The 13660-nt window shown below is 45.3% G+C and overlaps 1 protein-coding gene across 3 annotated transcripts in view; it reads right to left on the bottom strand.

Annotated features, from left to right (window-relative positions):
* LOC103748885 (synaptotagmin-9) overlaps positions 1-13660 on the bottom strand; it is a 254122-nt gene that overhangs the window by 107198 nt on the left and 133264 nt on the right. For 2 of the 3 annotated variants that reach the window (XM_008851665.2, XM_008851666.1), the window contains exons 4-6: positions 10647-10767; positions 8887-9058; positions 6565-6694 (exon numbers count right to left, since the gene is read on the bottom strand). In XM_008851665.2, the coding sequence (XP_008849887.1) occupies positions 6565-6694; positions 8887-9058; positions 10647-10767 (423 nt within the window). The remainder of the gene's footprint in view (positions 1-6564; positions 6695-8886; positions 9059-10646; positions 10768-13660) is intronic. The other variant, XM_029555288.1, reaches the window with a different exon arrangement.

The raw sequence follows: 13660 nt of genomic DNA, 5'->3' as shown, positions 1-13660 counted from the left end.
GAATTCATGGACACTGGTATGCTAAATCTTACCATTAAAAAATATATATATATATATTTGGTTAAAAAAATCTCATAAGTCCTTCCTATTGGCCACAAAGGAAATACTTTTATTTTCTTCTTCTTTACCTTCACAGATAGGTTCAGAAAGTCACTCCTTTGCATAAAATTGTTGTTGAAATATTTTCCTGGGTAGAAAAGTCAGCTCGAGGGCTGATGTCCTTGTCATTTCCCAGCCAGTTCTCACTCAGGGCCCAGCATCTGCTACTCGTCTCTGGGATGCCTGCATACTACCTCTTTATGCTGAGAGCAGATACTCAGTACTCTAGGACCCCACTATCCACAAGGGGAGCCTCATGCTTTACTAAGGACCCTTGGTTGTTTTGAATATATCTCAACTCTACTCAAAATGCAAGGCCACAGTGATCAGCTGATATTTCATGGGAATGGAGGGTAGAAATGACCTATGTTCATGTACTGTTAAATTAAAAGAATTAAAGTTTGGAGCCAGATATTTGAATAACTGCTGCAGATCCATTCCCAATACCTTTACACCTCTTGCCTGGAACACACTTCTACTCTGGAGGCCACTGAATGGAGAGTCAGGAACTTTAGCTTTAGAACCAATCCAATTGGTTCCATTATGTGTTTCATTTATTTATTCTTCCACTCATTCATCAGATGCTAATCCAATATCTATGTAACAGGATTGGCTGATCTTCCATTGTTTCAATAAATCATGTTGTCCGGTGTATTGAATCAATGCTGTATACCTCTGAGAGCTGAAGGCAGATACCATGGCCAAAAATCAGTCTCTCATGGAAGAAGTCTTGGAGCTGGGCCTTGTTGAGAGAAGAGATGCTTCTAAGCTTCAAGAACATTTCCTTTACATGTTGAGGGGAAATCTTGGTATCTGGGACATAGGGACAGAAGAATCATACTTTGTCATAATGGGAGTTTTTAAGAGAACCTATAGCAAGAGGGAAGTGGGGAAGAGCAGAGATTCTGGCTCACCTCATGCTTGAATCCCCACATTCAGTGGGGGAAGGTGAAGGCAGATGTAGCCCCTGGACCAAGATAGACTGTAAGAAGGGAGCAATGGACACCTGACTGCACAGGCCTGTGACGATACTGAGGATCCTGGAGCTCCATGAGTCCTTTCCACTCACATCGTTCCTGGACAATTGCTCCTACTGCCTGACTGTTGTGAACAGCAACTTGTCCAAGTGTTTATGATTCTCTTGCTCTTTTGGGAAGCAGCTGTGTTTATTCTAGTCATATCCCCTGACCTGTCAGCACCCGTCTCAAGAACTGTATTCCCCACACTCTTGATAAAATGGGTACCAGTTACATATCTGTGACCCAGCCTGGGAAATCAGACGTTTTCTCCTGGGAAGGTCTAGATTGAAGACTCCAGATGGGCTCTGCTGAGCACTGTATAGAAACTTTCTAGAAATGCATGCTTTAAAAGGGCTGCTATAACTTCAAGACAAGTCTGGGTAGCTGATATTTGCTTTAGGCCTATAGCTCTAAATTCATAGCCTTACTGAGGCTGAAGGTGACAATTGAGGACTCTGTTCATGTCACAATGTCTGTACCATTGTATCGCCCTGAGTAAAGAGAGGCAGAACACTCTATCAGGAGGTCTCAGCAGCTAGCCAGGTGCATACAGAACCTTTGTAGCCTGATGCACATGTACAAAAGCTGGGCCTTGGGAGAGGAAGATGGATCTACATTGAATATGGCCTTGGGGTTGGAGTCTCACACCCTGTGAGTAAAGATACGGCCTTTACTATTTATTCTGAATAGATGCTCTGTCTTCATTCTCTCGAGAAAATAAAATATGATTTAACCACATGGTATCTGCATGTTGTTTCCTATCAAACCAAGCCTACTTCTCATTAATCAGATGTTACACAGCACCACACAGGGAATCAAGGCAAATCCTGGAACCATTTCCTGTTAATCTCCTGAAGCTCTGGATGTAGGTCAGCTCTACTTTCAGGAGGGTGGGAAAGGTGTGGGGACATGGCCAGGTCAACATGATCTTATCTTGGATGCACAGAGGCAGATGCTGTGGTAAGAAGCCCTTAGCATTCTGTCATCTCCCTCAGCCCCATGAAAAGGGACACTACTATCTCCAACCTGCTCTGGGGGAGTTTACACAACTTTTCAAGCTGTTGACATCATGGTGAGTAAAGGGAAAGGTGCTGGCTGACCTTTGGGTGTGCAGTGAAGTCATGCCGAGTCCCAGAGTGTGAAACGGAGTTTTGAATTCATTGGTTCTGAAGACTCCATCTGCCTCCTGCCTTGGTGATATCAGAGAATGTTGGATACAGCCCTGAGTAGGTTGCCAGATCTCTGCAGGAACTGGGATTCATTTCTAACCTAGTCCCTTGGTCCTCAGCGGTACAGAGTTTCTGTCAGGCCAACCTCTTTTCACACTAAATCTCAATTCTCCTTTACGCATTCTGCCCCCTACCCCTACATACGTGTCCATATGTGCACACACACACACACACACACACACACACAACTTATCAAGAAGCCTGGGATTTATCAGTTTTGTTTTAAGGCAGAAATTTAGGAGACTAGAACAGCAAGTTATCTTTATAGTCAAGGAAAAAAGGAAAGGAGGTAGACCTTAAATATGTACACCCATATCCAGCCAAGTGCTGAGTGAGCTACTCTTCTGAGATGATGCTCACTGAGTATGGGTGTGGGGGTCCTCTGCCTTCTCCACAACAAACATCAGGGATAATATTTCCTTATGTGACATAGTCCGATGAGGACACACAATGGCCCCGCAGAATGTAGGATGCACACAGAAATCTTGAGAACTTCATTGAGAATTTGTTGGGTTCCAGCCAAGGAGCTGTGCTTCTCAGTAACTAAGATCTGGACTGGGGATGTAGCGCAGCTATAGACTGCTTTGCCCAGGACTCACAAGATCCTGGGTTCAGTTCCCAGCACTGCATAAATGAGGCACTGTGGTACACACCTGTAATCTTAACACTTGGGAGGTACAGACAAGAGGATCAAAAGCTCCACGCCATTCTCAGCTACATAGCAAGTTCAAGGCCAGCCTGGGGTACACGAGACTTTGCCTCAACTCTCATACCCTCCTATACCTCCAAAACCCTTAATTATCACAACTACCCTTGAGAGACAGGCACTATTGTGGCAACTTTACAGATGAGTTAACCGAAGCTGAAGAAAAGCAACCAGCTGCATGAGAGTGTGAATCTAGGTCTGTTCAACTCCAGCACATACCTTCCCAGCACTGCCCAGGACCCCCTCCACCATACAGCAGCCCACAAAGCATGGTCCACCTCCCACCTGCTTTCATCTCGTCTGGTACCATTGCCCTAATTCTGACAGTTGAATGTTTATTTTTAAAAGGGAAGGCATCACTGCCCTTCTGGGGATGGAGCTGGAGCTCAGGACATGACTTCAAAGAGGCCACAGGGAAGGAATGGCCTCCCTTGCCTTTCCTATCAGGGGCACAGCCATTTCATTTCCTTAGTTCCGCTGCAACCGTTAAGAAGTGACCATTGTATTAGCTGAAGTAATTCCAGCCACTGTACAAATGACTCCCAAGTTTCATTACTTTAACCCTCAAGACATTTATTTCTTACTTACATAACTGTTGAACACAGACTTGCAGCAAGCTGAGAGCTCAGGGTTTAAGGAGAACTTCCCAGGTGACCAAAGTTGCACAACATTCGTGCCTCTGAAGTGGAAGAAGCCGCCATAGCTTTCAACCAGCTGTGGAAACTGGTGTGCCACACCCTGCTACTGACTGACAAGACCACGAGGAAGCACGGCTAGTGTAGGACTCAGGGTTCATGCCTCAGCCCCTCTAAACCCGTGGTCCTTAATCCTTTCCCAGTTCCTGTCACAGAGCTCTGACACTCCTAATCACAAAGAAGAATTAAAATCAGCAGTGACTTCTAAGGACACAATAAGTTGTTTACAACGGCCCTCACTGCCACTTGCCAATAGCCCCTGGACAATTTCTCAAGCACACAGACGGGGTCCTTGAGAATCCCCCCAGGAGCTGAAGAAGCAAGGCACAGGTCCCCTGGGGCCTTCTCAAGTGGCTCCCACATCTTTAGATCTCCCTTAGGGATTAATTTTGATGCCAGAAAAAGAAAGTCTTAGCTTCTATGGCCCAGGGACAGAGACGTGTTCAGGAACCTGAAAATTAGGGGACCCTCCTCCCTCTTTGAACAGAACCTGTAGCCCCAGGCTTGGAGTCTCCTTTCTGCAGCATCCCACAAAGGAGGCATCCCTTTGTTTTCAGGCCCCTATGGGAGCCTCTCTTCTGCTCCACAGTGGCCTGCATGCTGACTCCAATCAGACTCACCCACACCGGGCAGCATTCTCTTTCGTTCTCAGGTGGCTATGCAAGGAACAGCTGCCTACACTTGGGGAACAGTGGAAAGTTCTCTGCCTAGAACCCCAATACCCCTGGGAAATGATACCCACCTGTTTCCTGGGGTTCCCTTTTCCAGCAGCCTGGTCTCTTTGCTGACTCTGGACAGTCTCCTGAAAGCTTAATAAGCACCTTTCCTGTGCATTGTCATAACCCTTCCTTAATAACTTACTTACGCTCCATCTTGGAGCACCCAACTTGGGCAGGTGAGATGGTTCTGTGGGTTAAGGAACTTGCCTTTAGGCCTGACAACCTGATTTGATGCTAGGGACCACATGGTGGAAGGAGCAAACCAATTCTCAAAAGTTGTCCTGTGACTTCCACACATATACCCTTACACATGTGCCCTCCCCCACGCCAACCAAACAACCAACCAACCAACCAACCAACCAACCAACCAAACCAACCAACCAACCAACCAACCAACCAATGAATGTTAACCTAATTACCACCCCCAAACCATCTTCTATCTCTCAGTGTCCAAAAGATATATAAGAAAAGTGGTTTCTCTTGCATATCTACCCTTTATGTGTCTACGGGGATTTTCTGACCCTCAGAAATGTTCCTGAATCAAAAATCAGTTCTGTGAAAATTAGCAGAGCGATGAGCTAATCAGCAAGGCTGAACAGAAGAATGGATGAGATGTCACGGGGAAGGGCGTGTGTGAGGAAGGGACAACACCAGTTGCTTTCAGGTTAAGTGTTCTCCCCTTCTTCACAAATAAAACCCTATTTAGCTGGGCACACAATAAAAAGAGTATGCTTATCACCCTCCTCTGAAATTAGACACCTCCAAATCTTAGGGCTAAATCACACAGAAGGAGCAGTGTTGCATGAGATCTCAGGCAAAATTCTTAAAGAAACAATGTGTGCTCTTTTTGACGCTTGCCTTGTTCCATATTTTTATGGTATGGGAGATACAATGGTTTGGAGCTTAGCAGTCATATTGCATAATGAGATAACTTTAAGGAAAAATAAAGCACACAGGGACAGTTAAGCAGAAAGAAAAGTCTAGGTTTCTGTTGATCCTGGTACCACAGTACTCTACATTGCCTTCCTTTAGACTTGGTGTATGGAGAGATGGCTCAGTGGTTAAGAGCATTAGCTACTTGTATTAGTTACTTTTTTTTTTTTCGGCCGAGCAAAACACCCTGACCAAGGGAACTTATAAAAGAAACAGTTTATTTAAGCTTACAGTTCCAGAGGAATCAGAATCCATTGTGGTGGGGAGGCATGGTGGCAGGCTGTGGCTGGAGCAGGAGCAGAAAGATAAGCACTCACATCTTCAAGCAGGCACAAGACACAGAGAGGGACTGGAGACCTGATCCCATGAGGCTTAAGAACTCTCTAAGCCCAGCCCAAGTGATGTGCTTCCTCCAGCATGACCATACCTTCTAAGACTTCCCAAAACAGAGTCACCAACTGGGGACAAAATGTCATTCTCATTCAAATCACCACACTGCTCTTACAGAGGACTTGGGTTTGAGTTCCAGCAACCACATGGTAGCTAACAACCATCCATAACATCAGTTCCAGGGGCTCTGACACCCTCTTCTGACCTCCACGGGCATTGCACAACATGGGTACACTTACATGCAGGCAATATACTCATACACATAAAAAGAAAAATAATAAAATATTTTTTAAAAAAGAAACTTCTTTTCTATGTGTTATTGTTCTATGCTTTGCTGTTTTTATTAAATATATTTGAACCTGATGCTAACCAACATACCAAGACTCACAGGCTAGAACCAGTCCTAGAATACAGGCTTCCTCTCTCTCCATTTCAAACTCTTTAGAAGTCATGCTCAAGACATTATACAATGACTTGAAATTCCATATACACCTGTATCCTTCAGATGTTCCAAAGCCAGTCCAAACCATAACACAAAATCAGAGAATCCTTTTAAAAGACAATAAAAATGAGGAATCGACTCTGGCCAAAACCTCCTAGATTGATAGGGAGCACAGATGAACCTCAGACTTTGTGCAAGTTCCAACAGCCCCAGGAAATGTCACCATGGACACCAGTGTTGACAGAAGAGCCTGGTACACTCATGCTTTTAGCAGCTTTTACATTTCAGCAGTAAAACAAACTCTCTTTTGCAGAGGACTTGTGGGGTCTTACCTCCACTAGAGAGTGCCAATGTGCAATGGGCTTCCTTGGATATGACAGCATCTCACTCCAGTGGTCTCTGCCCAGCCGCTCTGCCTCGTTGCCTACTTGACACACGCCGATTACCTCATTGTGACCTACACTGTGAAAATGGCCCATAATAGTTTTTTCTTAAAATTTTAGTATGTAAAAGTAAAAGCAATAATTATTCAAATTGACAGAGGAAATGGGGGAATCTAGTAGATTCTTTTTACTTTTTTAATTATTCTCTAATTTAGAAACACAGGCAGGGCCTGGCATGGTGGCTCACTCCTATAGTCCCAGCACTTGGGAGGCAGAGGCAGGTGAATCTCTGTGAGTTCAAGGCCAGCCTGGTCTACACAGTGAGTTCCAGGAAAGCTGGGGCTACAGGGAGACCCTGTCTCAAAAATACCAAAAACAAACAAACAAACAAAAAACCAAAAACAAAACCCCACAGGCAAAGCTAAAGAGCACAAAAGATTTAGGGTTCAATGTTGTACCTGACTTTCCTAACACTGACATGGGTTCACCTGGTCCCAAGAACCCTATCCCCTGGTGTTTGCTAAGGATGCCCCTTCTGGAGACTAAGCTGGCTTCCAGATCCACTCAGTGAAGAAGAAACCATCAGAAAGGGCTGTCTTGCTATAATGACCACTCAGATTCCTGCAAGAGTCAATCAAAGGCAGTAGAGGTGTGGCTCTGAGTCTGCAGCCTGAGTGGGGCCTAGTGGAGAGGCTCCTAGATCTGCATGCTCCTACATTAGAGAACACTGTTAGGATCTTATGCTTCCCTCTCTTTCTTTCTACACTCAGTTTTGGTTCTTTGAGCCAGCTTGAGTTTCCAAATGTGAAAATGTTTAGCTCCTTTAACCTTAGGGCTAATATTCTGAAACTTGCCCTGAGTCAGTCTCTACTTTGGTTCATTTTACATTTTCCTTAGGGGGAAACAAATGAAGTCCTTTGAAATAGTTGGAAGGATATGGTCTATCGTTAACCCTTTGGTATACTTTCTTTTTCCTCCCAGCAAAGCTGACTAGTTTTTATACTCGTTATGTGGGGTAGTAAAGGGGTGACAGGCTGGGGATGGTGTGTCTGGGACATTTGAACTATACTCATTCAAATCAGATGCATGCAGGGGCCCTGTGGATTCTGCCATGGATTTTTACAGGCCAGATTCATGAGTTTACTGATAATTGCACTGAGGCAGAGATCACATAATCAGATTTGTCCAAGCAGAGAACTTGGCAATCGCTTGGGAAAGTGCTGGCTGAGCCTTCCACAGCTGGTGGGCAGCATCATTTCCTGGGACCTGGCACTACAGTGTTGTGTGTTGTCCAGAGAAGATAGGACCAGGTCTATGCTCAACCTGGGCTGTCGCACTCATGGGCAACCGTGTCAGAAGTCAGTTATGCCTTGTGCTGGTATCTGTTGCAGGAGCCTTTGGGTCATTGAAGCTGTTGTACTGATATTTCAGAAGTAGATGGGAAATTTTTTAGCTACGGATATTATTTGTAAGATTATATTAGGAGTCAGACTGATTTTTTTTCTTTTATAATTGTGCCCAGACCACGTGGGAGGTTTCTAATTAAAAAGAGACTTTGCATTTCAGTCTAATGACTGGTTTAACATGTATAATTCCCTGTTGGTACTTCCTTTGCATATTAAAATGACTGTTTTTCAAATCTGTCCTTTAAATACACAATTGGCTACAATGTAGGCTATAAATATCTCTTCTGTGCTGTATTAATTAAAAAGTCTAGCATCTTATACATTTTAATGCACCCTGTCATCCATACTGATTCTAGCATTTTCAAGAGAACATTTCTGTGTTTGCTTTCAGACTTAAGTGGATGGAAATGATCTTTATTAAACACAGTGCAAGAAGGAAAAAAAAGATTGAAGTTATATATTTAGAAATGTTGATGGTCTGGCTGAAGTAATCATTCTGCTGTTTTGGGAAGAAGCCTTCCACTAAAGGTAGTCAGGACTGCTTGATGGAAAATAAGACTTACAGGGCTCTAGTTCTCCACGTGGAGATACCAGGAAGGGAGCAGAGAAGGGAAGGGGAAGTAGGTGGGGCATGGAAGGGGAGACAAAGATATGAAACAGAGAGGACAGGGTCAGCCGAGAAGCACTGGAGAGATCAACACCACAGAGTAGTTTGGAAGAAGTGACTCTGTCCGTCTGCCTTTCACACGGTACTCCTTCACTCTGTGTCCGGGGACTCCAGCTGAGCCTATGGCTGCTCCCCAATCTGCCCTTCCTGCCCAGAGAACAGTGGACGTGCACAGGGAAAGAGCTCCAGGCATCTCACCGGTCATAGTCCATGACAGCTATGGACAAGTGGATCTGGTCGATGCTCTCAGGAGGGACATCAAAGACCATGGCTTCATTGTAAACGGGATTAAGCGTGTTCCTCTTTGTGGATGTTTTCCTCTTCTTCAGTCTCCGGCCATCACACATCAGTGAGACTTTCACATAGGGATCTGCAGAGACAGGAGAAGCAGGGTCACCTCAAGGATAATGTAGACCATCAGTGTGTGTGGCCTATGGGGGTAGAGCTCCTGTCACTGTCTAGAGACTAAAGTGAGGATTTTAATTCATGTGATATGCGATGTGGGCAGTAACTACTTAGGATAATTAAGTTATTCATTCAAGAAAAAGCACAGGACACTGTCTCCTCAAAATTCATGAAATTTAAAAATAGGGTGAAAACATCTGCTACCAAATTAGAAAACATTCCAGCTAGAATTCAGGCCCTGCTTGCCTGTGACAGGAAGAGAAATGCTTAGGCATTTTCAAGGTGGGGGAAATAGGCCTTAGCACCTGGGAATCTTTGCAAAAAGATTGGGCCTTTAAGAAGGGGGATTCTTATAGTTCAAGGGGCCCTGCATTCCTAGAAGACAGGGGAGGCCTGTGGGGGGTCAATGGCCTTAAGTACAGGGAACCCCAGAGCCATCTGCAGTGAGTTTGCAAAGGGAAGAGAAGTTCATTCACCAAGGAGAGGGAGGACACAGGCCCACTCAGCATAGCTGTTATAGGGAGACCAGTGACTCTGGCTCTAGAGGAGGCACTTCTGTCCCATTAGCACATCACTATCCTCCACATCAAAGAAGAGGCCTCTATTTCTCTGCCTAAATGCATGATGTTCAGTCTCTTCACCCCTTCTAGAAGGGACTCTAAGCCAGAGGATCCATACCTTTATTTCTTACTAGAAATAGCCCAGAGTCTAAAGCACAGAATATAATATATTTGGGAGTGTCAGTCAGTAATGTGCTTCATGCAAGCATGAAGACTTGAGTTCTCTGCATAAAGCTGGGCACAGTGGCATGTACTTGCAATTCCAGTGCTGGGGAGGTGGGGCTAGGAGGATTGCAGAAGCTTGCCAGCTGCTTAATCTAGCCTAATCAGCAAGCCCAGGTCTCAGTGAGAGACCCTGTCTCAAAACACAAGGTAGACAACTCCTGAGGAATGACACCCAATATTGACTTCTGGTCTCTACATGCATGCACATACATGCATGCTCACTTGCACACATATGTACATACATATAACAACAGCAGCAGCAACAACATTATGATCATCTTATATACATATCACACATGGTTTCATAATTCTATACATATGGGGGCTGGAGAGATGGCTCAGTGGTTAACAGTAGTAGCTGCTCTTGTAGAGGACCAGGGTTCCATTCCCAGCCCTCACATGGTGGCTAACAACTGTCCATAACTCTAGTTCCAGGAGATTCAATGCTCTCTTCTGACCTCTGTGAGCATTGTACAAAATGGGTGCACTTACATATATGCGGGCAATACAAATTCATACACATAAAATAAAAATAATAAAAACTTTATACATACTAACTCAATCATTCAAAAACTCAATGACACAACACTAATCTTACTGTTGTTTTACAGATGGGAATTCGAAGCCTAGAGTGGATGAGGTCACATAACACTAGGAAGTAGGAGAGGGGTTAAATCTAAGCAGTTGGGTTCCAGCATCAATGTGCTGTATTAGGAACTTCATAATGTACTGAATTAGAACCAGACAAGGAACAGAAGAACGTCCCACCTGATGCTCCTGTTATGTCCATTGCCTTTAAATTCCTTGCTTTTATAATGGTAATGGTCAGCCTGCCAGCCGTTGGAAGATAACAGAGGGAAAACATAAGCTCGCCCAGATCCACGTTGTCCTGTTAAGAAAGCACAAACCGAAGCTCTATTAGAAAGTGTCTTTGGCTGGGGTGCAGGAGGCTCAGCTGCAGGGCAGTGTTGGAGTGACCCTCTGCTCCTTTTGCTCAGCTCTTGAGCTCCTGGCATCTCTTACTCTTGGCACATGAAGACTACACCCCTGTGTGGCTCCTTTTGGATGACAGAGCTGAGGAGGCTGTCCACAGCCTCTAGCCACCAAGCACCCAGCCCACATGCGCAGCTTCACACAGGTTTCCAGAGCCCAGAATACAGAGAATACAGCCTCCAGGGCAAAAGCCCCACAGCTTTAATAATCCACAGAGCATCCCATGTGGCTCTGCTCATATCCAGAGAGAGTTCTCAGCACAAACCAATGCAGAGAGGCGTCCCGCAGAGCTGCTCACCCCAGCAGAGCTTGGGGACTCTACACACAGCCCTTCTCGACTCCTGCTGTCCTTCAAGCAGGGCCCCACACCAGCACAGATAGATGCTTGTTCCTCTACATGGTCACCTCAAATGAGCCACACTATCCCCCCACACTCCTGCATACCCCCACCCCATACACACTGCCATACACATCCTCAGAATAGTGCCATTAACCTCTGCAGACCAGCAGCACACAGCTCCATCGGACCCTGGAATCTACTAGCCTCTCTGGACAAGATAATGCATGAACCTAGGGGTAGCAGCCCCTGACCCTACACTCCCACATCACTGGACACCTGCCAGTCCTGCACAGTCTCCAGGGGAGAAAATCTCAGACCTCAGGCAGCCCTGCTGTCTAACCCCTGGGGTTCCACTTAGCCACATCTCCTGAGTGTGTCTTAAGGAGCCCCCAATCCCTCTGCCAGGGAAGATGCTCCTTGGGCAATATACAGCCATCCAAGTAGGTCAGAAGATGGAATGTTTTTCTCCTTTTTTTAGCCCTGGGAGAGTATAACCAGGAAGAGGGGGAAAAAAAAGCCAGTTCATTTAGTTTCAATTTCTGAGAGACACCTGAGGTTATTGAGCTGGGTGCCTGTGTCTAATTAATACAGTTTCATACTGACAGTGCTCTGGGGACTTGGGTTCTGGCCCTCAACATCCACAGCCTCCCCTCCTCTGCTAGATTCTCTGAGGATGCTTCTATTTTTAGAAGCACAGATTCAGCTTTGGAAGGTCACCTCACCCAACCTCCTGCCTTGACTGCTTCCAGAGGAGGAGGTGGTGAAGGGATCCATTTGGTTGCTAAAGCAGATGGATTACTCTGTGTCTTCAAGCCTTCCCTGCCTCATGTAAATAAATCACCTCACCTTGCAGCCCAGGCTGCCCTGGTTTCTGGAGCCCTGCCCTCAAGAGACCCAGATGGCCAGGCCTTTCCCTGTGGGGAAAGGTTAGGGGCTGTTCTACAGGAGGGAAGGTTCTACATGTGGCAGGTTCTGGTTGCTGTGTGGTGCCGGGTTCTCTCCTGCAGAAGCCCAACCTTTTGCTGGTGGAAGGGGAACAGGACAGCAACATGGCATCCCCTCTGATCACCCCTGTCCTTTCTACACCTTAGTCCCTTCTTGTGTCCGTGACTTCCATTTCTCCTTCAGAGGGCTTTCCACAGCACCTGAGCAATTTCCTCCCACTTCATCCTGTCCAGAGAATCTCAGTTTGAGAAAGTAATTACAGAAGTAGCCCAAATCATGCCTGTGAAGGTTCATAATCAATCCTTCCAGCTTATATTTCTTGAGGGCTCACACTGTGTGCCCTACTTCCTTACGATTTGCAGGGTGAAAATGTTCTTGGTTTAGTCTGGGCCCTGCAGGCATATAATTAAATGTTGAGGTGTTAGATTCTTTCTATAGTAAGTATGTTGGGTTGTTTTTAACCCAACATGAATCCCATTCATAAATATTGCTATTACATGACTACTTGGTCATGAGTTAAAAGGAAAATAATTAAAACAAAATCTCAGACTAAAGACCATAATTGTATTTTTAGAAACACATGAGTTAAGCAAGTAATTATCAAAGGAAATATACTTGACCTTCATGTGATTTAAGAAGAAATCTTGTGGGCTGGGGATGCAGCTCAGTTGGTATAGCATTGTCCAGCATGCATGAGGCCCTGGGCATGGGCTAAGGCCCTGGGTTTGATCCCCAGCACTGCATGTACCAGCTGTGGCACTGCACATTCTCCTAGCACTTGGGAGGTAGAGGCAGGAGGATCAGAATTTCTTTGAGAGGAGCCTAGGTAACATGAGGCCCTGTGTCAAAAAAACACAAACAAAACAAAACGACACTCTCTCCCCAAAAACCCACAAAAATGAAACTGAAATCTTGTAAACATTTTCTAAAATTCTATTTTTAAAAATATTTATCTATCCTTGTAAGACATTACCTTTCCCCTTTCCAATGGCCAAATGTTCCTTACGCTGGGTTGGGATTTCTTGCCCACTTCCCCATGTCTATGCTGGGATATTGTCTGATTTGAACTTAATAGGACTTGTGCAGGCTGTCACCATTGTTGTGAGTTCATTTGAATAACCTGCTATCTTTACAATCTTTCCACCTCCTCTTCTGCAATGATCTTCGAATCTTTGGGACCCTTGGTGGGCCCAGTGGATGTATTCACACTGAGGGGCATTTGTGAAGACACAAATCAGATTCATATAATATATGAAATTGGGCAGGGAGTGTGGGCAGAGGTGTGGAGAGGGGAGGGATCTAAGTACCATCAAACTATATTGTATGAGAAGAGCAAAAATTCAGTTAAAAATATTTATCTAGCTGGGCGTGGTGGTGCACGCCTGTAGTCCCAGCACTTGGGAGGCAGAGGCAGGTGGATCTCTGTGAATTCAAGGCCAGCCTGGTCTACATAGTGAGTTCCAGGACAGCTGGGGCTACAGGGAGACCCTGTCTCAAAGACTAT

The sequence above is a fragment of the Nannospalax galili genome, unplaced genomic scaffold (genome assembly GCF_000622305.1).
Source record: "Nannospalax galili isolate Female #2095 unplaced genomic scaffold, S.galili_v1.0 scaffold426, whole genome shotgun sequence".
NCBI classification, from domain to species: domain Eukaryota; kingdom Metazoa; phylum Chordata; class Mammalia; order Rodentia; family Spalacidae; genus Nannospalax; species Nannospalax galili.
This window is presented reverse-complemented; position numbering and strand designations above follow the sequence as displayed.